The 24,912-nt window shown below is 48.6% G+C and overlaps 6 protein-coding genes across 6 annotated transcripts; 2 read left to right on the top strand and 4 right to left on the bottom strand.

Moving 5' to 3' along the window:
• Positions 1–202: 202 nt before the first annotated feature.
• On the bottom strand, positions 203–6,591 carry BJY04DRAFT_191477 (trifunctional fatty acid synthase subunit FAS2). Its single transcript, XM_073711646.1, has 4 exons — positions 6,271–6,591; positions 5,540–6,152; positions 525–5,470; positions 203–459 (listed from the first exon to the last, which is right to left on the bottom strand). Exons 2-4 carry the CDS (start codon positions 6,054–6,056, stop codon positions 349–351), a joined length of 5,574 nt encoding a protein of 1,857 aa, XP_073570325.1. The 5' UTR covers positions 6,057–6,152; positions 6,271–6,591; the 3' UTR covers positions 203–348.
• Positions 6,592–7,223: 632 nt separating this feature from the next.
• Positions 7,224–14,327, top strand: BJY04DRAFT_191479 (tetrafunctional fatty acid synthase subunit FAS1). The gene is made up of 3 exons (XM_073711647.1): positions 7,224–7,576; positions 7,670–13,546; positions 13,605–14,327. Exons 2-3 carry the CDS (start codon positions 7,757–7,759, stop codon positions 14,085–14,087), a joined length of 6,273 nt encoding a protein of 2,090 aa, XP_073570326.1. The 5' UTR covers positions 7,224–7,576; positions 7,670–7,756; the 3' UTR covers positions 14,088–14,327.
• Positions 14,328–14,351: 24 nt separating this feature from the next.
• On the bottom strand, positions 14,352–16,994 carry BJY04DRAFT_191482 (transcription factor IIF subunit TFG1). The gene is made up of 4 exons (XM_073711648.1): positions 15,540–16,994; positions 15,175–15,483; positions 14,884–15,124; positions 14,352–14,805 (listed from the first exon to the last, which is right to left on the bottom strand). Exons 1-4 carry the CDS (start codon positions 16,914–16,916, stop codon positions 14,567–14,569), a joined length of 2,166 nt encoding a protein of 721 aa, XP_073570327.1. The 5' UTR covers positions 16,917–16,994; the 3' UTR covers positions 14,352–14,566.
• A 79-nt stretch (positions 16,995–17,073) lies between these two features.
• Positions 17,074–18,805, bottom strand: BJY04DRAFT_79527 (protein HGH1). The gene is made up of 5 exons (XM_073721091.1): positions 18,685–18,805; positions 18,565–18,610; positions 18,407–18,510; positions 18,214–18,327; positions 17,074–18,140 (listed from the first exon to the last, which is right to left on the bottom strand). Exons 1-5 carry the CDS (start codon positions 18,703–18,705, stop codon positions 17,358–17,360), a joined length of 1,068 nt encoding a protein of 355 aa, XP_073570328.1. The 5' UTR covers positions 18,706–18,805; the 3' UTR covers positions 17,074–17,357.
• A 513-nt stretch (positions 18,806–19,318) lies between these two features.
• BJY04DRAFT_208120 (inositol monophosphatase family protein) lies at positions 19,319–20,472 on the top strand (the record flags this gene model as incomplete). The annotated part of the gene is made up of 5 exons (XM_073713948.1): positions 19,319–19,463; positions 19,595–19,626; positions 19,659–19,675; positions 19,790–20,154; positions 20,207–20,472. The coding sequence occupies 5 exons, from the start codon at positions 19,319–19,321 to the stop codon at positions 20,470–20,472; spliced, it is 825 nt and encodes a 274-aa protein (XP_073570329.1).
• A 299-nt stretch (positions 20,473–20,771) lies between these two features.
• Positions 20,772–23,784, bottom strand: BJY04DRAFT_219254 (lipase ROG1 family protein; the record flags this gene model as incomplete). Its single annotated transcript, XM_073716523.1, has 3 exons — positions 20,772–22,584; positions 22,684–23,535; positions 23,594–23,784. 3 exons carry the CDS (start codon positions 23,782–23,784, stop codon positions 20,772–20,774), a joined length of 2,856 nt encoding a protein of 951 aa, XP_073570330.1.
• Positions 23,785–24,912: the final 1,128 nt, after the last annotated feature.

Consider the following 24,912-nt stretch of genomic DNA (forward strand, 5'->3'; position numbering starts at 1 on the left):
GGAGAGGCAAGCAGTGACGGCGCGTAAACCACCTGGTTGATAAAGTCCCGGATTTAATATGTTCTCAGTGCTCCTGAGCGTGACTGGCCGGAATATAGAGATCTTTTGCTGGTGGTTCTTCGCAGAACCAGGGCGGCTAGGTTTATTTAGAAGTCACATATTAAAGCCTTATCCTTGAACTGAATGCAAGAAGAAACTTGCGGGGCCTGGATAAGGGTAATGGATAAAAACAGGCCTCGACAAGCGCCGGTTTGGTTCAAAATTCGACAAGTGTATTAAGTAGGAAGATAATCTATATATGCTGCATACAGAGTCGGAAGCTTCAATCATACTGTTTCATCAAACACATTAGAACTTCGAGATGGCAACTGCAACTGCCTGTGTATCACTGTGACTGATGCTGACATTGATTTGCTTGACACCGGCTTCTTGAGCAGATTCGGCCGCAGCACCGTGGAGCTATTATACGTTAGCATGGTGCATTATATGGTATGGTAAGCGCAGGGTCGGCTGAGGGTTCATACCTTGACAGTGGGTGCTCCGTTGGAATCATTCTCAATCTCAATGTCTTTCAGTGGTGCTCCAGCGCCTTTACTGCCGACGCCCAAAGACTTGAAAACGGCTTCTTTAGCGCTCCACCTGCCTGCATAGGATGCCCGAGGAGATGGGGCAGCCTGACAGTATTGTTGCTCGTTAGCGGTGAAATTCCTTTCGATGAAGGTTTCGTTCTCGATATTGATGCTGTCAATGGTTTCAACGTCAACGCCAACTTTCGAGTTCTCCGTGGCATGAGCCTTCGCCAAAGACTCAATTACGACCTTGGTGCTTTCGGCTCCCTTCTCTTCCGCAGCCGGGGGTTTAGCAGGATATTTGAGTTCGGAGGTCTTCTTGTCGGCTGCCACACGATAATCAGGGTTGAGGAACACCTTGCTTTGAAGGTCGTCCTCATAAGGTGCCTTGTTCTTGGCAACGAAAATGCTGTTATTGACCAAGCCATTGTGAAAGAAACGGTAAGCCTTCTTTTGTCTTGTCTCCACCTTGGCCTTGTAGGCATCGAACTGTGCGCGATCAAGCGTAGCGTAAAGGTACTTGGGATGAATACCGATGACCTGAGCACCCTTCTGACCGAAGCCAAAAGAGGTGACTGAGAAAGCTTTGATACCGTCGGTTTGAATGCTGCGGCTGGGATAAACGATGTAATCGAACTTCTCCATCACTTTGTCGACATTGTCAGCATTTCGATTACCGGGAACCAAACCGCTGTCCAGGACTTGCAAGCACCCGTTAAACATCCAAGCGCCAGCGGCACCCTTTGGATGACCGGTGAGATACTTCTGGAAAATACCAAGAAGGGCGTTGCCCTTCTTTCGACCAAGGTGCTTCATTTGCTGGCAAATAACATCGGATTCATTCTTATCGTTTGCAACGGTAGAAGTACCGTGGAAAGAGGCGACACCGACATCATCGACAGTCAGGCCCCATGTAGCAAGGGCCCCACGTAAGGGAGCAATACGTGAGTCTTGCTTCCAGAAGTTGTTTCCAAGGCTGAATTGGGCATCCTTCTCCTGCCTGACGGCCTCGCGGTTGATGTGCTGGGCTCGCTCTTGCATGTACTCAGTCACATCAAAGGATTCGGGACCCTGCGCCTTCATGGCCTCAGCCTCCTCCTGAAGGTACAATAGCTCTGACTCCTGCCACTCCCTGATTTGTTTTTTGCGTAGTTCAAGCTGTCTGCGGCGGTACTTGATGTCGAGCAACGGCGAAGGGAACTTGCCCGGGTTCTCGCGCGCTGTTGTCAGCACACCTTGACCAGGGGCGGGCACAGAGCGACCGATTTTGTCAGTGGCGGTGGTGGTGAGGGCGATGATTCCGTAAATCGGTACCCCCATGTCGAGAGCAAGCTGTGCACTCATAATGAGTTGCATACCACAGCCTTGGGATTCCATAAATCCGGCACGTGTGGTGGTCGTGGGTCGGGACATCTCCTGCGGGGTACGGCCATGAGCAAATTCGTCCTCGGCGTTACTTGTGGCTTTCATGTTTGCAAATTCATAAGAGCCCTCTTCCTGGAAGTCATCAAAACCACCAACGAAGCAAACACGTGCCTTGCCTTCCACAATAGTCTCGTAACCAATATCAACAGACTCAACAGCAGTAGCACAGGCTCCCACAGGTGTCTTGATAGGGCCAGTCGAAGACAACAGCAACATGTTCACCCAAGCACTCATGGTGTTAATGAAAGACTCTTGCAAAATGTCCTTCTGGAGAGGTTTGTCCAGGTACCGATCCTTGTACATACCACGCAGAGCGTGTGTACCGCCGATTCCAGAACCAATACAGTTACCGACCTCAGATAGATGAACATACTTGTAAAATTCATAGGGATCCGTGACACCAGCAGACAGCATGGTCTCAGCAGTGCAAACGAGGACGAAGAGGGTGACTGGATCAACTTGTTCAATAATGTCATCCGGAATGCCGTATCTCTTAGCATCCCAACCAGTAGGGATTTGACCAGCGACCAGGCGATCAAATTGGAGAGCCTTCGGGATGAGAAGAGTCGCACCTTTCCTGAGGCGAACGGTAAACTCCCCGGAATCAGGAACCTCGAAGATCTCCACCTTGTCGCCATGCTCTCTCTTGAATTCTTCGGCGGTTTCTTTGGAGGCTTCAAAAGGTTCCAGGTCCTCCTCAATAACGATCTCCTGGAGCAGCTGCTTTTTCTTGGGATCGTATCCTTTGAAAAGCTCTGGCTCGATGAGGCGGATACCTGAATGCTCAAGGATGTACTTTTCGTACTTGGCTTTGATATCCTTGTCATCGACGGGATCACCGGTCTTTCCATCAACCCATCCGGAGTAGGCTTTGCCCTTTATGGGCCCGTTGTGGTGTTTGATAAGTCCCATAATCCATGCCATTTCCACACAGCCCTCCAGGGAGAACTTCCCATAGGCCTCCATCTCCCAGCGGGTTCGAGAGTTACCCCATGGTCCAACCTCAGAAAAGCCAGTGACGACAACAACTTTGTCAAGATTGACCATGCCCTTGAGGGTCTCGTTATGGGGCTGGATGTCGTCCTCCCACGTGGGGAGGTTGGGAAACTGGAATTTGATGTTCGCACGGGGCTCCGCAACGACTTTCTTGTAGAGCACTTCGCTATCCTCTCCGTTGACGACCTTGTTCTCAATAGCAGTTTCCTTGATGACTGCTCTGCGAACATCGCTCGTCTCCATGATCTCTTTACGAAGCTTCGTCATGAGATCTTTGAGATCCGGGATAAACTGAAGTCCTCCGTTGAGGTCTGCCCAGACAGGATCAAGCTGGCAAAGGTTTACAACAGCAGGAGCCATGAGGCCAAGGAGGTTGAAGGCCATCTCTTGCTGTGAGAAGGTACGAACACCAAGTTTCTCCACTCCCTCGGCGACCATGTTGTTACCACCCATCAAACCAGTACCACGCGTCCAGCCAATGACCGCACCGCAGATGGTAAGATAGTTGCTCCAGTTCTCGGAATACCAGCGATTAAAAAGAGTTTCTAAGGCCAGTTTTGACTCGGAATACAATCCGTCGTTGCCGAAGGTACCATGATTAGGAGACAGCGGAAGAATAACCTGCGCCGGGCGGGTTTCAAAGCCGTTGGTCTGCTTTTGGACTTTAACGCTACCCAATAGACGGAGGAGGTTGGTAAGCATAATACGATGTGCGAGCTCTGACTTCGAATCGATGGAATCAATCTCGCGACCATTTTCAGGAATTGCAGCAAACGGGACAATGAAGTCCAGGTCCCAGCCTAGACCCTTCTTCGTATCGTAGATATAGTCAACTAAAGCTTCCACGTCTTGCTTGCTGCCTTGGTTAAAAGGGACCACAACAAGTTGCGAGCCGCGCGCACCATAACGGGCGTACATGGCCTGATAGTATTCGGTGACTTCGCGAGAGTACCGACTAGTCGTGACTATAACCTTGGCTCCACCACTGATTAAGCCCTGGAGAACTTCGGCTCCTATAGAGCCCGCGCCAGCACCGGTCATCAGGACATTCTTGCCGTGGAATGTGAGTCCCGAGCGAGCGGCAGACTCTAGCACATCCAGGTATATACCAGTAAGTTTCTTGCTATAATCCCAACCATGTTCATTCTTCTTCTTGAGATGCAGAAAGGGAATTGTTTCAACCTTTCCAGGACGGGGAGCTCCGTTGCGCACAGCCCCGTTTCGGCCAGGCTTTTTCGCATTGCCGTTCTCCTGTGGCATGATCTGATTTTCATTCATGCTGAGAGCCCGAACAACTTCCTTGTATAGCGCGTTGAACTGCAGTTGAGAAGACTTGGACAAACGATGTTGCCGCCGGATAAGCTTGTAAACGCTCCTAAGATCGTTCTGGACCTTAGTCCGGTTGCTATATTCTGAAATGGGGCCACCCTCCGCCATTTGCTTGACATAGTGTTCCAATTTGCGGGCGCTTGCACGAGGAATTTCTTGGTACTCGATGTTTCCGCGGGCATCAATTGTGACCTGAGGCCCAGTTGGGACTGCGACATCCTTGTAGACCGGTGAAATTCCAAGAACTTCCTTGCAGTTCTCAATAAGCTGTTCGCCGAGTTCCTTGGCGAGTTGGTATGTCTCACCGCGTTCGGTTGGGCAGTTGTCAATGTGATATTGCATAAACTCGAGAAGAAGGGGATTCGAGCGATTCATGATACGAATACACCGGCTCACGATTTCGCGGTCAACGACTCTAAGTCTTCCGAAGATGATATCGTAGTACATGCTCAAAGCGTCTTGACGAGCCCAGTTCCAGGAGGAGTCGTAAACGCGGGCCTTGAGAGAATCAAAGGCGGGCTCAATTCCGGAGGCGTAGAAGTCGCCATGTTCCGCTTGCCATAGATCAAGCTGTGCTTGGAGGGCTTTCTGAGATTCCTGAGAGGTCACAAACGCTTTCTGGCCAGCTCGGAGATCCATCTTCAGGTACCGGGCGATGATTTCAAGCTGCTGCTTGAACAAAGCACGCTGATCCTTAGTCAAAGCATCGATAGCGGCAGGATCCATCAGCATTCCTCCTCCACCTGCTCCACCGTCTGCCGCAGCTGTGGGAGCAGAGAGGCTGATACCACTACTGACAGCGTACTTGTTCACGACGTCGTCAAGATAAGCCTTAGCATCTGGCTCAGAGCCGATACGAGAGGCAGGCTCCAGTGTGAGTGCGAGAAGTAGAACGCCATCCTGTCGGCCAGATCCTAGCCCCCACCGCGTCTCCAAGTATTTGCGCACAGCGGTAATATTGAACCCTCCTGGCATCTTAGATGACACCAAGCGCGCGATCAATGAGGAGGATTGCTTTCCGAGTTGCCCATTAAAAGTAGCTTGCATAGAAGCGCCTAGTTCGTCTAGGGGAGTGTCCTCTGGCTTCTCAGGCGTGGAGCCAAATTCCTTGCCCAAGTCTCCAAGAATCTCGTTCTGTAACGTAGACTTGCCTGTTCGATGAGATTGATTAGCGCAGTACTTCTTTACAGGAGCGTATATATTGCTTTAGGCCCACATACCTCCAACCAAATCTTTGATCGCCTTGTTCAAGGGTACGTCCGTCAATGCCTTCTTTAGTTTTTGGGCCACAAGTGTCCTCACAACGTCCAAAGCTGTTACGGGGGCATCTTCCACCGGCGCAGCAGGCCCGGCGCTGGGTGCTGCTGCTGCTGCTGCTGCTGCAGGGGCGGCCGGAGCAGCAGAAATTGATGGACTGGCGGCGGTTTCGATGGTAGCCTCGGGCTCTTCTTCCACCGGATCGACGTCGTAGTAGATTTCCTTCGCATCTTTGTTGTAGCAGAGTATTTGACGCTGTACTGATGTGGCGGCATCATATGCTTCGTATTTAGATGCGAGTGTCCGTCTTGCCATGCCACCCAATGTGTCTGCCGGACCAATTTCTACAATACGCTCCGTTCGCTTCTCCGCGAGCACGACATCTTGCGTCTCAATCCATCTAACCGGCGACGCAAATTGGTAAGCCAGAAGCTCGACCAGTAAGGTATGGGCCAGCTCTTGTTCGATCTCGGGGCGCATTTTTAGAGGAGGATATCAATGTGGCCGTTTGATTCAAGGTCTATTCAGAGGGTGTCGAGGCTGTCAATTAAAGGGGCGAACGGCGTATCAACTGTTCTTCGAGCAAAAGGTCAGCACAACAAAGCCAGAGCAAGGCCGTGATACGTAAATCGAGGAAAAATCAGGACTGGGGCTGATTACTCTCGGGGTTAAGTGTTCAGCTCTGAGGACTCACAATGCACTTGAGATATGTAAGAACTCACACCATGAGAACAGCAATTGTGGGGGAAATGTCAAGTGAATAATGTGAAAAAGAATTATCCAAGGTAAAAATTGAGGAATTAGATAAAGCAAAGTAGTAATGTGCACAAAAAAGGAGGAGGAATTAAAAATGGAAGGAAGAGTGTGTAAGAGAACAACAGCCCCCAAAGGAAGAAGAATGGCCCAAATGAAGGAGACTCTGAGCTCTTGCGATAACAACTCTAGCTGGCAAGCTTTTTGATGAGTGTTGGGGCGAGAGAGCGTTTGATTATTATTTCGGTTGTATGGAGCAGTAGTATGGGTCTGAGAAATTCGATACACTAAGAGGCAACAAATGAAGAGCCGGTGGGTGGTTGAGGGTGTAATTTTCGCACTCTTCGTCCCAGCTGTAGTCTCAATCTGGCTAGCACCGTAATACTCATACTTACGTAGGCTACTAGTACGGAGCACTACTATCACTTCCAAACTTAGGTACGGATAGGATTTCTGAGTCTCTTGACTCTTAAGCAGTTGGGCATAATCTTCGGAAGTTGTCCACCTGCGCAAAAGTTCTCCGGCCAACTGGATGTCAGGTGAGCCACACTCACCCACTCATGTCACTTGTACTCGAATTGGCTCCAGAATAGAATTCAGAGCACGGTTTGGGACTGGGGTCAAACTCCAGCAATTCCGCGTCCCTTCCTCCACAGCAGCGTTGTTGAATATTCCACGATGCTTTCCAAGAGCAATACATCTTCGTCTATGCATGTACTACCTATACCTTAGGTACACTCCAGGAGTAGAGGCATCAACGCAACGTAGTTCTAGCATGCATGGTCAGCAGCCAATGCTGCCAGCGGTGGTACTGTCATCGGAATACCGCAGCGGTCCAGCCCAACCGTTTTTGACTTTTGGGGCAGATCCTCGATCCACCATACCCAATTAAGAAATTTCTTGTTCAACCAGAGCACGCCCATCGAATTTCTCCTCTGTCTGACTGGTTCAACAATACAAAACTTTATATGGACGGTCAGGCACTTGCAGCTGCTGCTCGGCATATCTTGTAAGGTCGACCGATTTTTCTTCCTCAAGGTTTCTGCTGGGTGTTTCCTATACAGTCCCGTCCCTGCACCTTCATCACCTTCTCGTGCTCGTTTCCTCTTCTTTATAGACCCTTTTTCTTTTTGACTGTATTTGCATTCAATTCTCTCTCCACCTTTTTTTCATCACTTCTGGAATCTGGCATAATCTAGAGTTGTTTGCCTAAACATCTCTGCCAGAATAAATAATTCTAATAATAGGTATGCTTCTGATTTACGAGAGAGATCCTCCAATTTCCTTGATGCTTCAATTGGTTGGTTTTGATGGCTTTCTCGCTCACTTGTTGCCTGCAGATTTCTCTACCCTCTGCCTCCGCTTCCGCGAACTTTTTTTTCTTTTGGATTCCAGCAACGAAAACCTAGACACGAGACTACGAGAAGATGTACGGAACCTCAACAGGCCCGCAAACCGGCATTAATACCCCTCGCTCATCCCAGTCATTGAGACCCCTCATCCTGTCTCACGGATCGCTGGAGTTTTCATTCCTTGTGCCAACATCTCTCCACTTCCACGCCTCGCAGTTGAAAGATACCTTCACAGCCTCTCTACCGGAGCCAACGGACGAGCTTGCTCAAGATGACGAGCCTTCCTCGGTAGCCGAGCTTGTGGCTCGGTACATTGGCCATGTTGCTCGCGAAGTCGAAGAGGGCGAGGACGACGCACACGGGACCAATCAGGATGTGCTCAAACTCGCTCTAAACGAATTCGAGCGTGCTTTCATGCGCGGTAATGATGTCCACGCTGTTGCAGCCATTCTTCCTGGTATCACAGCGAAGAAGGTTCTAGTCGTGGAAGCATATTATGCTGGGCGGGCAGCCGCCGGTAGGCCAACCAAGCCCTATGATTCGGCCCTTTTTAGAGCCGCCTCGGACGAGAAAGCAAGCATCTACTCCGTCTTCGGTGGGCAAGGAAACATTGAAGAGTACTTCGATGAGCTGAGAGAAGTCTACAATACTTACACACCTTTTGTGGACGGCCTCATCTCCTCGTCGGCCGAACTGTTGCAGTCTCTGTCCCGTGAGCCGGACGCCAGCAAGCTTTATCCGAAAGGTCTGAACGTCATGCAATGGCTCCAGGAGCCTGACACTCAGCCCGACATCGACTATCTCGTGTCCGCTCCTGTGAGCTTGCCGTTAATTGGGTTGGTCCAATTGGCACACTTCGCGGTTACCTGCAAGGTACTAGGAAAGGAGCCCCGGGATATTCTTGAGCGTTTCAGTGGAACTACCGGCCATTCCCAGGGCATCGTCACCGCCGCAGCAATTGCTTCAGCCACAACTTGGGAAAGCTTCGAAAAGGCCGCCGCGAATGCATTGACAATGCTTTTCTGGATTGGTCTTCGGAGCCAACAAGCGTATCCTCGAACCTCCCTTGCTCCATCTGTCCTCCAGGACTCTATTGAAAATGGCGAAGGCACACCGACGCCTATGTTGTCCATTCGTGACCTTCCGAGAAGCGCTGTGCAGGAGCACATTGACATGACCAACCAGCATCTTCCGGAGGATCGTCACATTTCGATATCCTTAGTCAACAGCGCCCGTAACTTCGTCGTAACCGGACCCCCGCTTTCTCTGTATGGTCTCAACCTTCGTCTACGCAAAGTCAAGGCCCCAACTGGCTTGGATCAAAATCGTGTTCCATTCACGCAGCGTAAAGTTCGCTTCGTCAATCGATTCCTTCCAATCACAGCTCCTTTCCACAGTCAATATCTATACTCCGCATTCGACCGTATCATTGAAGACCTAGAAGAGGTGGAGATTTCGCCGAAGTCTCTCAATATTCCGGTTTATGGAACCAAGACCGGAGAAGACCTGCGAGAGATTGCTGATGCCAACGTTGTGCCAGCGCTGGTTCGGATGATCACGCATGATCCTGTGAATTGGGAACAAACCACCGTCTTTCCTGGTGCTACACACATTCTCGACTTTGGTCCTGGGGGTATCTCCGGCCTCGGTGTACTCACCAACCGCAACAAAGATGGCACCGGTGTTCGTGTGATCCTTGCGGGAGCTATGGATGGAACCAATGCTGAGGTTGGCTACAAGCCAGAGCTCTTCGACCGTGATGAACACTCTGTCAAATATGCTATTGATTGGGTCAAGGAATATGGACCACGACTGACGAAGAACGCAACCGGCCAGACCTTCGTTGACACGAAAATGAGTCGACTATTAGGTATTCCGCCCATTATGGTGGCTGGAATGACCCCAACCACTGTTCCCTGGGACTTCGTCGCTGCGACAATGAATGCGGGATATCACATCGAATTGGCTGGTGGTGGTTACTATAACGCCAGAACGATGACAGAAGCAATCACTAAGATTGAAAAGGCCATTCCTCCAGGACGAGGTATCACTATTAATCTCATCTACGTCAATCCACGTGCTATGGGCTGGCAAATCCCTCTTATTGGTAAGCTCAGGGCAGATGGCGTTCCTATTGAAGGTCTCACCATTGGCGCCGGAGTTCCTTCCATCGAGGTTGCGAACGAGTACATTGAAACGCTCGGAATCAAGCACATTGCCTTCAAGCCTGGCTCAGTCGACGCTATCCAACAGGTCATCAATATTGCCAAGGCAAACCCGAAGTTCCCCGTCATTCTGCAATGGACCGGTGGCCGTGGTGGTGGGCATCATTCTTTCGAGGATTTCCACCAGCCTATATTGCAGATGTACAGCCGTATCAGGCGGTGCGAGAACATTGTGCTGGTCGCCGGTAGTGGCTTCGGTGGTTCTGAAGACACATACCCCTATTTGGCTGGCAATTGGTCATCTCGATTTGGTTACCCCCCAATGCCTTTCGATGGGTGCTTGTTCGGTAGCCGCCTAATGACAGCCAAAGAAGCCCACACTTCAAAGAATGCTAAACAGGCGATCGCGGATGCCCCGGGCCTTGATGACCAGGATTGGGAGAAGACCTACAAAGGCGCTGCTGGTGGTGTGGTCACTGTTCTTTCGGAAATGGGAGAGCCAATCCACAAATTAGCCACCCGAGGTGTCTTGTTCTGGCACGAAATGGATCAAAAGATCTTCAAACTCGACAAGGCAAAACGTGTGCCTGAGCTCAAGAAGCAGCGGAACTATATTATCAAGAAGCTCAACGATGATTTCCAGAAGGTCTGGTTCGGCCGCAACTCCGCTGGTGATACGGCTGATCTTGAGGACATGACATACTCAGAGGTTGTTCACCGCATGGTCGACCTCATGTATGTGAAGCATGAAGGCCGGTGGATTGATGAGTCTCTAAAAAAGCTCACTGGTGATTTCATCCGTCGGGTTGAGGAACGGTTCACTACAACTGAAGGCCGCGCGTCGCTTCTCCAAAACTATTCCGAGCTCAACACACCTTATCCTGCCGTCGACAATATTCTTGCGGCCTATCCCGAAGCCGCCTCCCAACTCATCAATGCGCAGGATGTTCAGCACTTCCTTCTTCTTTGCCAACGTCGGGGGCAGAAACCTGTACCGTTTGTCCCTTCATTGGATGAAAATTTCGAGTATTGGTTCAAGAAGGATTCTTTGTGGCAAAGCGAAGATTTGGAGGCAGTCGTCGGTCAAGACGTCGAAAGGACCTGTATCTTGCACGGCCCAATGGCAGCCAAATTTTCCACCGTTATCGACGAACCTGTTGGAGAAATTCTAAACTCTGTTCATCAAGGGCACATTGATAGTCTGATCAGAGATGTGTACAACAGTGATGAAGCTACAATTCCCTCCACCGAGTACTTTGGAGGACGATTGAGCGAGGTACAGGAGGAGCCAGAAATGGACGGTCTCACTATTTCTGAAGATGAGAATAAGATCAGCTACCGGTTATCTTCTTCTGCAGCTGACCTACCTGACCACAACCGCTGGTCTCGCCTTCTTGCAGGTCGTTCGTATTCATGGAGACACGCTCTGTTCCTGGCAGATGTTTTCGTTCAGGGTCATCGCTTCCAGACAAACCCCTTGAAGCGGGTGATTGCTCCAACTCCGGGTATGTACGTTGAGATCGCGAACCCTGAAGACCCCCAAAGGACTGTCGTCAGTGTGCGGGAGCCATACCAATCCGGCAAACTTGTCAAGACTGTCGATATCAAGATGAACGATAAGAACCAGATAAGTTTGACTCTTTATGAGGGAAGAACTGCTGAGAACGGCGTTGTTCCGTTGACTTTCTTGTTCACTTATCACCCCGAAGCTGGATATGCGCCCATCAGAGAGGTTATGGACAGCCGGAACGATCGAATCAAAGAGTTTTACTACCGCATCTGGTTTGGAAACAAGGACGTTCCATTCGACACCCCGACAACTGCAACTTTCAATGGAGGTCGCGAGACAATCACCTCGCAGTCCGTCGCTGACTTCGTTCACGCTGTTGGTAACACTGGTGAAGCATTCGTTGAGCGTCCCGGAAAAGAAGTTTTTGCTCCCATGGATTTCGCGATCGTCGCGGGATGGAAAGCGATCACCAAACCAATCTTCCCTCGCACTATTGATGGAGACCTGTTGAAATTAGTGCACTTGTCGAACGGTTTCAAGATGGTCCCTGGGGCTCAGCCGCTGAAGGTTGGTGACGTTCTAGATACCACAGCCCAGATCAATTCCATCATCAACGAAGATTCTGGCAAGGTTGTTGAAGTTTGTGGCACCATCAAGAGAGATGGCGAGCCGATCATGCATGTCACCAGCCAGTTTCTGTATCGGGGAGCGTACACGGACTTTGAGAATACTTTCCAACGCAAGGATGAAGTCCCGATGCAGGTTCACCTTGCGTCCAGCCGAGATGTAGCCATCCTCCGATCCAAGGAATGGTTTCGCCTCGACATGGAAGATGTCGAATTGTTAGGCCAAACTTTGACCTTCCGTCTTCAAAGCTTGATCCGTTTCAAGAACAAGGCTGTTTTCAGCCAGGTTCAGACAATGGGGCAGGTTCTCGTTGAACTCCCTACCAAAGAAGTCATCCAAGTCGCCTCCGTTGACTATGAAGCTGGCACGTCCCACGGTAATCCTGTCATTGATTATCTCCAGCGGAACGGAACGTCTATCGAACAGCCTGTGTACTTCGAGAACCCTATTCCTCTTAGTGGCAAGACGCCACTTGTACTTCGTGCTCCTGCATCGAATGAAACCTACGCCAGGGTGTCTGGGGACTACAACCCAATCCACGTGTCGAGAGTCTTTTCTAGCTATGCGAACTTGCCTGGCACCATCACCCACGGAATGTACTCGAGCGCTGCAGTCCGTAGCCTAGTCGAAACATGGGCTGCCGAAAACAACATTGGCCGAGTTCGAGGCTTCCATGTTTCTCTCGTCGACATGGTTCTGCCTAACGACCTAATAACTGTCAGGTTACAGCATGTCGGCATGATTGCAGGTCGTAAGATCATCAAGGTCGAGGCCAGCAATAAGGAAACCGAGGACAAGGTCCTTTTGGGCGAGGCAGAAGTCGAGCAACCGGTTACCGCATATGTCTTCACTGGCCAAGGGTCTCAAGAGCAAGGAATGGGGATGGAGCTCTATGCCACCAGCCCAGTCGCCAAGGAGGTTTGGGATCGTGCAGATCGTCATTTCATCGAGAACTACGGCCTGTCGATTATCGATATCGTCAAGAACAATCCGAAGGAACTTACGGTATACTTTGGCGGTCCTCGTGGCAAAGCGATCCGTCAAAACTACATGTCCATGACCTTTGAGACGGTCAATGCCGATGGAACCATCAAATCTGAGAAGATTTTCAAGGAGATTGATGAGAACACGGCCTCTTACACATACCGCTCGCCTACGGGGCTTCTTTCTGCCACACAGTTCACTCAGCCAGCTCTGACCTTGATGGAGAAGGCAAGCTTCGAGGACATGCGCTCAAAGGGCCTTGTTCAAAGAGATAGCAGCTTTGCTGGACATTCTTTAGGCGAGTATTCAGCCCTTGCTGCCCTGGCTGATGTTATGCCCATTGAAAGTTTGGTCTCTGTCGTCTTTTACCGCGGCTTGACCATGCAGGTTGCTGTAGAGCGGGACGAGCAAGGTCGTTCGAACTACTCTATGTGCGCTGTCAACCCTAGCCGCATTTCAAAGACCTTCAACGAACAGGCTCTACAGTACGTTGTTGAAAATATCTCCGAGCAAACTGGCTGGCTTCTGGAAATTGTTAATTACAATGTCGCAAACATGCAATACGTTGCGGCTGGTGATGTAAGTTGTCCTCATGTTCGAAAAACCATGACTAGTTCGATTACTAACTTTATATTAGCTTCGGGCACTCGATTGCCTCACCAACCTGCTCAATTACCTCAAAGCGCAGAACATTGATATTCCGGCTCTTATGCAAAGCATGTCTTTGGAGGATGTCAAGACCCATCTTGTCAACATCATTCATGAATGCGTGAAACAGACCGAGTCCAAGCCCAAGCCGATCAATCTCGAGCGTGGATTTGCTACAATCCCCCTAAAGGGGATCGACGTGCCTTTCCACAGCACTTTCCTTCGCTCTGGTGTCAAGCCATTCCGGTCATTCCTGCTTAAGAAGATCAATAAGACCACCATTGATCCCAGCAAACTAATCGGAAAATACATCCCCAACGTCACGGCCCGGCCATTTGAAATCACTAAGGAGTATTTTGAAGACGTGTATCGGCTCACTAACTCGCCTAGAATCGCCCATATCCTGGCGAACTGGGACAAGTACGAGGAAGGAGCTGAAAACGCCCCGCGATCTGGCGGTGCCATGGCGTGAGATATAAACTTGCCTAGTGACCAGCTTTTTGTGTTATGATTTCCTCTTAGCGCTGAGGTTTATTTGATTGCAATTGTTTTTTTCTTCTGTACTGCCGTCTCGTTTAGGATCTATGATCGAAATCATGTTCATAGAGGAATGACTTGTGCCATTTCCAATTTAATGTAAAAATATTAACATGTAGTTACACAACCTCACAATCCCCGTCACAAGTCCAGCAAAATCCAAGAATATACAACGCTTTTTTAAGATTATCAATAAAGAGTGTAACACTAGAGTCAGAACTACATTATCAAGTCCTCCTGAACGTTGTTCTATGGCTGCAAGTAACGGGCTTTTGAAGGTGAGGTCCGAACTACGAGCTCTGCAAGCTACGCTACCTCTAAAAGATACGAATATTTGAGCTGGAAAGGGCAAAAGTAGTTTACGTGTAATTGCCCTGAAATGTGCAGGCACAAAAAGGCAGGCTCGTTGCTCAACTATGCTTCCCTCCATGGTCCTGGACGCAGGAGTTTATCTTCCTTCCAATAAACTCCAACGTCCTTGACAATTGCGATGAATTTCCTGTGGTTTTCTCGGGATTCGCCAATGCGAGGCCGGAAGATTCTGAGAAGATCAGAACTCCCGATACCAGTCGCAGGAATAGCAGCATGGATTTCAGCAGGGGTAGGAAAGTCCTGCGAACTAGATGAGCCGGGAGTCGATATACGATTTTGACCTAAACAGTAGACCTGGTTAATGTCAAGTTCTCCGCACATATAGGGAGCCAGTTGAAGGATGGCTCAAGAAGACATACCTCTCAAAGACTCCGGGCTGCTCGCGCGACTTCCCGTGAAAGTCTTCCCAGCAGCGGAGGCTGGGCTGCCAGCTCTAGAGCTCTGTGGTGTGTCTCCTTGCGATATCATTGATGGGGGGTTGAGTTTCAGTTTCTTAGACTTCCCTGTTTCGCTCATCTCACCGCCGGATCCCGCAGCGCCATCAACATCACTCGCGGATCCTGCGCCAGGTAAAGTGTTCCGCACGCGCTTCTTGCTCGTCTACTTGAGGTTAACCTTCGAGCCATTTTCGGGAACGAAAGACAACGCACCTGTATAGACATCGCAACGGGGGACATAGGTCGAGATGCAGGTTGGTTTGAAGCCTGAGAAGAGGGGTTCTTATTCTTGCCCTTCCTGCGAGACGAGTCCGTTCCACTTGCATCGGACATGTTCGGGGATCCAAGGCGCTTCCTTGATGGAGCAAGTGTTACTTTCTTGGACGGGTCAGTGTGCTTGGGACGCCCTGAAGGAGTGGTATTGCCCTTGGTGGAAGTCGAAGAGTCCTTCTTGTTTTTCTCTTCTTCGGCCTTCCGTTGCTCCTCTTCCTTGGATTTTTCGGTATCCGTTTCATCCGAGCTCTGCAATATAATGTTAGATTACTAAGTACTGGTTGCACAGCGCGAGTCCAACGTACCTCCTCATCAGTGTACGGATTCGCATCGGATCCACTGCTGTAATCATAATTCTTCTCCCGTTTCTGGAGGGCCTTCCTGACTTTCTTTCCAAGAACCCGCCGAGCCTCCTTTTCCTTCTTTTCTCTAAGTTCCTCTTGTTCGTACTCCTTCTCATCTTTTAAATCGAAAACATTTGCCTTCAGTTGGTCCTGCTTGATTCGTTTTTCCGCCGCTTTTGCGTCCTCGTCCTCATTGAACAAATCGTCGTGCTCTTCGTCATCAGCGAATCGGTCTTCTTCAAAGTCCATCTCATCGGCCTCTAACCCGTCCGCAGCTGGAGTACCCTGCTTCCCAGCATAAACCTTCCTCTGCTTGGCAAATTGTTCTAGCTCCTTTCGCTGGGCCTGCTCCTGTTGCTTTTCCATGAACCATCTAGGATCTTTGATCTTCTTGGCCATAAATTTTTCGGCCTCTTCGATAGTCAAGGCCTTGAACTGATTTTTAGCACTGAATCTGTACCACTTCTCCACGGGTACCATCGTCATCTTGCCCGTACTCTCCAGTATAAATACTGCGTGAGTTTCCGACAGAGCGGCTTCATAGTTTCCGACCCAGATGTTCTTGTTATCAAAGTCCTCCATATGCCATGGAAGAGCTTCTTCGTATTTGATTCGAGTTCTGGCAATTTCCTCCGGGGTCATGTCTGTTTTATTCACTTGCTGGGTTTTCTGTTTCGGGACGTTTGTTCGCTTCGGCGCAGATCCCATAGACGGTGCAATCTGGGCAAGATTGTCCGCTCGCTCTTTTTCTCTTGCGACTTTCCTCGCTTCCATCTCTTCCCGCTCAATGTCATCGATTTGATTACTAGTCTCGGACGATAGTCGTTGCCCCAGCTGGCCTTTGTCCGTGTTCGGGTCGTGCAGGCGTGTACGCGGATCCCTCCGCTGTAGTCTGACTGGCCGGGTAAATTGCGATTCATCACGAGGGTCCACTGCCTTCTTTGATGCGAATCGCGCAATATGATGCTTCAAGCCCTCCTTGATGGCCCGTTTCGAAATCACGAGTGGATAATCCACGTACGTCTCGGATAACAGAGGACCACTGAAACCATTCGCTGCAAAGTCACTTTTAGCCTTAGGTATGTTTGCTCCCCCGGTCATTGTGTTTGTCGACACTGGCCGAGTAGGAAACGATCTCGGTGCTTGTCCACTTCCCGAAGAGCTTTTCGGTGCGGGCTTTCGTTTCGGGCGTACAAGCGGATCGGCTGCTCGAGGCCGCCGAATCCGCATGGGTGGTGCACCAGATGCTCCCGTCGGAGTTCGCGAGGTTGGATCATTCGTGGGCGTGGTTGTTGTCATGATGGGCTCGTTTCGGCTAGTATGCCTACTAGCAAGCATGTATAAGCCTTGAAATAAACTCAGTAAGGCTTGGATACTGCGTACGAGTAGAGAGAAACAACAGCAAGTGACATGTAGTCACTTCAGGGAAATAAAGGTTAGCTCAAATCAAGGTGGAGCGTGACTGTAATGCTTATGTAAACTCTTTCAAGACCCACACCGTTCATTGTTCTCATTGTTGATACTTTCTTGGCTTGACTAGATACTGGTTCCTCAACGATATAACGAATGCTTTCCCGTTAGATAGCATTAATATCCTTCTTATCTGACTAGATATATATTAAATACTAGGAGCCATAATCACAGACCAAAGGTTTGGAAATCAGACTGTTGCCAGTATTCTTGATCATTGCAGTGAGTCGGCTCGGAATCTCTAAGCAAAAGGACCATGATAAATGCTTCGCCCGGATTCAACACAAGGGTGATTTTTTTGGACGGGCTTCAAAACAACTCCACAACTTTTTGGTCATCATCTTGGCCTTGAGACAGAGCTGGTTTCCCCTCGTCCTCTTCATCTCGCATAAGAACTTGGACTAATCTATCACAAGCCTCTTGAACATCATCGTCAGTGGAATGAAGGTGGCACTCCCGGACTACCGCATAAACATTTATTTCCCTCAATCTGTCTCTCCCTTGTCTAGTGGTGGTCAATAGAAGGAGTGTTTCGAGATGCGTGACAATGATGCCATTGTCGGTGTCCCTTTGTTTATCAGGCGGCAACAGCTGGAGATCCGGAAGCATGTTTGTAGTATCCTCATCTGAATATTCTTCTGGCCCCATGATCGGCAAAAGAATGTAAGGGAGGAGATTCGCTTCGGTTTCGGAGAGGAGTGTCGGATGGAAAGGGATATCGAACGCGACATTCTTTATAGTAGATGCGACGCCTCTTCTTCGTACAGTGCTTGTATGCTCCGTGAAGACTGTCAGTTTCGTTACAGGCACAACTCCGTCATATTCCTGTCTTGAAGTAAAGTAGGTGCGTCCTTCTTCTAGTTTCGACAGATCGGCAAAAAGGTACGATAGATAGTCGTAGTTTGCATGTTGATTGAGTGCTCCCTCGGCGCCTTTAACGAAACAGTCCATTAGCTGGTCAACAGCAAAGAGGGAGCTAGACACAGGTTGAGCAGATCGGCGTTGAAGGGTAAATATGCGTTTGATTTTGTCTGATTTGGCAAGATTGGCGAAAAGCATTGCTATACCGTTCGCATTTCGCTCCTTATTGTTCTATGAAAGCAAAGTGTGTAAGCTCATGAAACACAGAGATAGATCAAGACATATCTGCAAAGCATCAACTCACAGTCACCTTCAAAAGAAGGGTCTCCAGGAAAGCATCGTCAGTAGCAAGGTTATCCAACACCTCTTGGTCACCTGAGAGATTGACGAGAATCGTTAAGGCGTTACTCGCGATCGGCTATCGTGGTGTTAGTATTATCGCGCCTAATTACAACGACCAAATATATTTCCAAGATTAACGAGGCGTGCTCACTGACTGTGTAGTCTCGAACGAGAAGTTTCAAATCTTGTATAGGTAATAGCTGATGACGCTTGAAGATTTCTGGCTTCGACGCCGAGTATCCCACCAGAGTTTCACATGCTAGATATAAAAGCCATTAGCCACGGTTCGACACAAATCATAGATTCAAATTACCGATTTGTCTGATCTGGGTATTCCCATGGTGAAGGAATTCAACCAGCTGATGTTGCAAAACACGTTAAGAAAACAGGCCCAATAACCAGTAATTGTAGGGAATCGTGCCGTAGAACATACCTCATCTAACTCCGTTTTCATTGTGCGCTTCCTTCAATATCTTGATGAGTTAATGGTGATGGCGGGGTAACCTGACGAGCAGAAAATCTGCATCTCGAAAAAGTGGCAACGCCGGTCGGGTGGGGCTCCAGTCAACCTTTTCGACTTGAACTTTGAAGTGTCACAAGTGAGGTCCTCGCTGCGGCGCTAGCTTATCGATAAGATAAGTCCACCTGCCAGGGGCCGAGGCCATCGCATCACGGCAAACTCGTTGGCATTCGTTATTACGTCTACTACGTACCTATACAGTGAATACTTAAATCTTGCTTAGAGCTTTAGTGCCGCATGTTAGACTAAGATCAATTTGCCTGGCAGTTGCTCGGCACCGGTAATTGTTCATTTCATAGTATTGAATAGGTTGGCTTAAATCATGCATCAACTGACAGGGGCATGGCCAAGAAGTTGCTTTATTTAAGCTAATTAGTACCTCAGTTACCAGTAAGTTGCCTAAATCCCTAACCTAAGGGTCAGACCCCGCTCTGCGACTCGACTACATAAGTACATATACTAGTAACTACATGGCTGCCCGGGATTCCCGCGCTGACTACCAAAGTGGCACAGCCCTCTAGTATCCACCGGAAATCTATGCAACACAATGGGCCTAGAGGAAGCGCAGATAACTAGTAGCCAGCCCGACCTGAAAGCCATCTGCGATACTTTGATTGAGCTAGCTTTCGAAGCTGGCAAAATAATAACTGGTGCTTTGCCAGATACGGGCACGACTGGAGCAAAGAAGAATAGTATGTTCACTCCACTTCTATCAAATGGGTTTGAACGAGGCGGGTCAGTTCCCATCAGCCCGAGCGGTGCCTTGGGGCTGGTGGTGGTGATGGTGGACCATAAGTGCAAGCAAGCTAATTGAAGACTGTAGGTTCTGATCTCGTAACCGATTATGATCGTGCTGTGAAGATATGATCTTTCAGTCTCTGAAAGAGAGATACCCAGATTTTGAGTATGGCACGATACATTCGCTCCCGATGGCACTCGCTAGGCAATATGTTAACTAGACTGTCAAACCAAGTGCCCAACCCGAAGTCAATATCTAATGCCCTGTCTTGCTGTCTAGGTTGCATGGGGAGGAATTCTGCGATCCATCTTTTTTCCCCTTAACGGATGCGCCAACATTCATTATTGAGCCTATCGATGGCACGGTAAATTTCATACACGGATTTCCTCATGCCTGTGTTTCAATAGGGTTTGCAGTCAGCCGTATACCGGCCGTTGGGGTTGTTCTTAACCCATTCACGCAAACACTGTATTCGGCGATTCGCGGCAAAGGGGCATTTATAAAGCGGGACATCCCACTTCCGCTCAGGGGCGCTGAAACCGAACCTCTGAGTGGTTTAGAACATTCACTCATTGGTATTGAATGGGGTTCTGCTAGAACTGGGAACAACTGGGAAACCAAGATACGGACGTTTGAGAAGCTTGGTAAAAAAAAGGGAGGAAGGCGGGGCAATGGTCCGTTTCATGCGTAGCATAGGATCTGCAGCTTTAAATCTCTGTGCCGTTGCTGCCGGGACACTTGACCTGTATTGGGAAGGGGGCTGTTGGGCTTGGGGTGTTTGCGCTGGGTGGATTATCCTTGAGGAGGCTGGTGGTATCATCGTTGGCGGCAATCCGGGAGAGTGGAGGGCCACAGTTGATGGAAGAAAATATCTTGCTATCCGAGCGGCACCTTCTGGTGTTAGTCAGAGAACCCTGGTTGAAGAATTCTGGGGCGCTATTCAAGGACGCCTACAGTACTAGGCCACGATCACATGGGTTCATCAGATAATCAGTTGCTGGACAGCTCATAGAAGGCGCGCGGTAAGCCTTGACGGATATAGGTACGCGTTGACAGCAAATGTGGTTGATGATCTTTTCCTGCCGGGCACATAAACCAACCCTCCAGCGAACAAGCTAGGAGCTCGATACGTCAACAGCCTCGATTTCCGTAGAAAGCCGGTGTCGGCAAATATTCAACCCCGTCAGTGTTTTTTAGGCTGAGAAAAGGTGGTGTGTCTAGCAATATTTAATGGCTTCTGTATGCCGGTGTATGGAGGTGCTCAGCCTGTTCTAGTATTCAGGACGACGCGGTCCAGTCCGGTGTGTTCGAAGCTGTCAACAGCTGGAACTCCAACCGCTGAAATTGGACTTTCAGCGTGGTCTTCATAGTAATCATCCATATTTTCAAGAGAGCTGGGCCCAAAGTGAGTATCAACAAGGTGCTGTACGACCGGCCAGCCGTAGGCGTTGGCAAACATTCGTCGAACAATAATGTTATTATGTGCATCAGGCTCTAAGCGAACAAGGACCTTCCGCCACGAAAGGCCACGATGATAAGCTCGCGCAATTTTCTCCTCAACTTTGAGCCCCGTCCGGACTGACGTATTTTGCTGGGGTTTGGAGTCCATTACTGGTATTTCATCATCGTTAAAGGTCGTTGCTAAAACTTCCTGGCTCATGGGTGTGCGGGGGACATCCTCCGGGTGGTATATCCGATCATGCAGAACGGTGCGTGCTCTAGAGGCAGGGTTGACAATATACTCGATCGACGGCAGTGGTGGCATGAGTATGTCGCCAGCTGACTCAAATACAGTGGTTTGGGGTGGTGCATTGAACGTACTATTCCGAAACGCAGGGTCATTGTATGGGCCATCCTGTTGATTGAGATCCGTCGCCAATGGCGTAGTGAGTGTTTGACTGCGCTTGAGGATTTTCACATGTTTGTTCACTGGCTCCTTTGGCTTGAAGATCGAAAAAAGCCCGGCCAGGGGGCTGGAGGGCAACTGTTGTAGAGATCCATCCATGGAATTGGCCCCGGAGTTGGCCACAGGTTGTGCTTCGACGGCAGGCAGTTTCCTCGATGATGAAGAAGAAGCGGAAGGAGACGATAGTTGTATAGTAGTATCCCTTCTGGGGGACACAGTAAGAGAAGTCTGCTCAAAGCTTTGGGTAATATGATTAGTGCTACCCGCCATCGGCATCTCGTTCTTAATGTGGCAGGTGGCTTTGGGTGATTTCGAGTTCGCGCCAGTCAATTCAGCCCAGCCCCATTCAGCCATGGTTCCAACGATCCCATTCTCTCTTCTCGCCTTTTCGACGCGTTCCAGCCCCTTCCAATCGAGAAAAAGTAAACATGATGTCCGCAGGGGTACGATGCCATCATTGACCAGGTTAGAGTATATCGTGCGGTGCCTGAATTTGGTCAAGGCCTCGTGGGCGGGGCCAGAGGGAAGAATTCTAAGTAGCGGTTTGGCACAAGCGTCTGTATGACTCTGGCTTTTGGAAGATTCTCCCAGCCCACCGCCCATCAACGTTTCCCAGCCAGTTCTTATCCTGGGGGCCGTCCAACCAAGACCAAGATCTTGGCCGGTACGACCTACGAGACCAAAATCCAAGGCAAACCGGACATACATAGGGTTTTCATTACTCAACCCCAAGAACGGCGTTGCTAGCGCGATGAAGTTGATAGGTCTAATATTGTCGAAAAACCCAGGAGAGTGTTTTTGAATGTACGCGATTGCATATGTTTGCACCAAGCCCCCCAAGGAATGGCCAACGAAGCTGATACTTGTTACCTGATATGCATGGTGCTCATCAACCGACAGAAGCTCTGCATCCAGAGAGGAAGATTTTGTTTCCACGTCGCTCCCGTGCGGTGTTCTCCAATTGGAGAAGGGACCGGAGAAGGTCTTAGCTTTCGTTTTCCTGGGTGGTAAATAAGGCTGGTCGGGATAGGTCATTAATAGCACATATTTCGCGAGACGCTTGCCCAGGTACTGGATTCCACGTTCGGTTCGGGCTGCATTTCCAGGAAATCCTCTCACAATGACCTGCTCCTCTCGGCAATCTGAGTTCTGTGGTATGCCGGGGATACTAGTGCTCGGCAAAAGAATGCTATCAGCAACAGGACGGTTTCAGACTCAAGGCAACCCTTTTATGATACAAAACATGGCTTTGGATAGTGGTACGTACGTATTTGATAGCGCCGATTGCAGCATTGTGTGGCCCGAGGAAGATTGGCGCGTTCTTTTAGAGGCTGCGTCAATGCGTTCTTTGAGATAAAGCATGTCTGCGCCAAGATTACTGTGTAATCCATGAGTTAGTACCACAAGATGGACCTTTTGACGCACTTTAGGGCATGGTTTGTTTGTTAATGGCTGTCGAAGGGACGCTGCGGCCGGAATCTGTAAAGGCGGTTCGCTATTCGCCAAGTCCTTGTTATCATCAGATTGATCGTCGCTCAAGCTGGGAAAATGAGGGCTATTCCAGAGGCTGGCTGTATCATCTATCCGCAACGTGATGGAGTCTGAATAGACGCCTTTGGTAGCAAGCAGCTGTTTTCCTTGCGAGCCTGAAGGCCAATGATCCCGCAAATCCGCTGCCTTGGGCAATTTAGCCGGTCCGTTGGGGGGAAAAATGGATGACGTTTCATTCTGGCCAACTAGCACCTCGAAATTGACTGATGCACTGCTTGAGAATACGACTTGAGATACTATCTCAATAATCCACGTGGTGCCTTGCCAGTCTGAAGCCAGAGCTAAAGGCGTGTTCGGGGTACGATCAGATCTCAAAATTGGAATGACAGCATTCCAAGAACCGCCAGCTTTAAGATACGGTTCGAATTGAGGGACATTGCCGCTATCCGGTTCGTCACAGGTAGTGTTGGGTTCGAATGAAGAGGGATAGCAGGATGCATACAATGTGTATGGGCCATGCAAATACGCAGCTCGCAGTGGAATAGCTGATGTGTTCTTAACGTTAACGTGCAAAGAGGTCGGCGGGGGGTAGATGCCATCATCCGGCGGTTTGTAGGTCAGCGTATACCTATTGACATGGATCAATCATCTCAGCTCAGTCAGGTCGATGTACAGACAATACCAACCTGATGACCTCGCCGACACGAACGCTGCCGGTTTGTCTGATAAAAATCATTCCTGCGTCGTGACTAGCATCTGTTGGGTCGCGCTGCCTGGGGGGGCGTGAGCAAAGTTGTGGCAACGTCAGTGTAGCGGCGGGCTGTACTGTCCGATCAGGAGTTTGGGAGGCAGAGTATGTCCGTGGAGTAATAAGCATCGAAGCCAGAATGGATGGGTGTCAGGCCAATCCTGTTAAAGCCACATGTTTTGTTGTCGTGAAAAGTTGGGCTTTCGTGTCATCTCAGTGCGCGGTGTATTAGCTGGGTCTTATTCTAACGGCCTGCGCTAGCTCGGAGCTATCAGAGCTCTTAGGCACCAGGAGCTTGTGCAGGTCTGCCTCTTGTAAGCTGTACTGTGAAATACTTATTGAATGATCAAAGTTGATAATATTATTACCTAGTAGTATAATAGGGCTTGTACCGTGTTCGAAGCACGAGTATCTTATAAAGGCATCACATGCGAGCGCATATTATGCTGTAGGGACGTGTCACCCATGTAAAATAATGTCCTTGATGCAGCCATGTCAGAAAGGGGGGCTTTTTGATTATTATGTTGCTAGCTTAATAATATAATACCGTACTTGACTGCCTGCCGCCTGATCCTACCTGGCACCCGAAAACTAGTACTTACTAATTTTTATATATAGACTTTAAACTATTATATCTTAGTTAAAATAAGTTAAATTTTAAATAGTAATAAATAAAATTAATGTTTAGGTCTTAAAAAATAGCTTAATTATTTATTTATTTTCTAAAAATATAATATTAACTAGTTAACTCTATTAAGGCGCTATAAAGATATATAAGATACTAAGAAAATATAATAATTTAAGATTACTTAATAACTAGTAGGCTAAAACTTTTATAAAGTATATTAATATACTTTTTAAGAAAGGCCTGTACTACTTATTAAAAATAATCTAGAACTTTATTTTTAAAATTTATAAGAAATAATCTAAGTTTTATTAGATTAGGTATTTTATTACTAAATATAAAAATATATTTATTTATAAATATATAATTATAATTAATACTTAATAAAAAAGAGCTAATTTTACTTTTTTATATGACTTATATGTTAAGCTGCTTACCTAGAAAATAAAAATATATAAAATTAAGTTAGAAAATATATATAATATAAATAAGGAAGATTTTTTAATAAAAATAATAAGTAAAGCTAAAAAAATCAATCTAATCAAAAGTTTAAAAGGGATAGCCTTAAGAAATATTTTGAAAATAAAAATCATAAGTAAATTATTATTATTATTTATTTTTCTATAAGACCT

Source organism: Aspergillus karnatakaensis (assembly GCF_047715665.1).
Source record: "Aspergillus karnatakaensis strain CBS 102800 unplaced genomic scaffold BJY04scaffold_30, whole genome shotgun sequence".
In the NCBI taxonomy this organism is placed as follows: domain Eukaryota; kingdom Fungi; phylum Ascomycota; class Eurotiomycetes; order Eurotiales; family Aspergillaceae; genus Aspergillus; species Aspergillus karnatakaensis.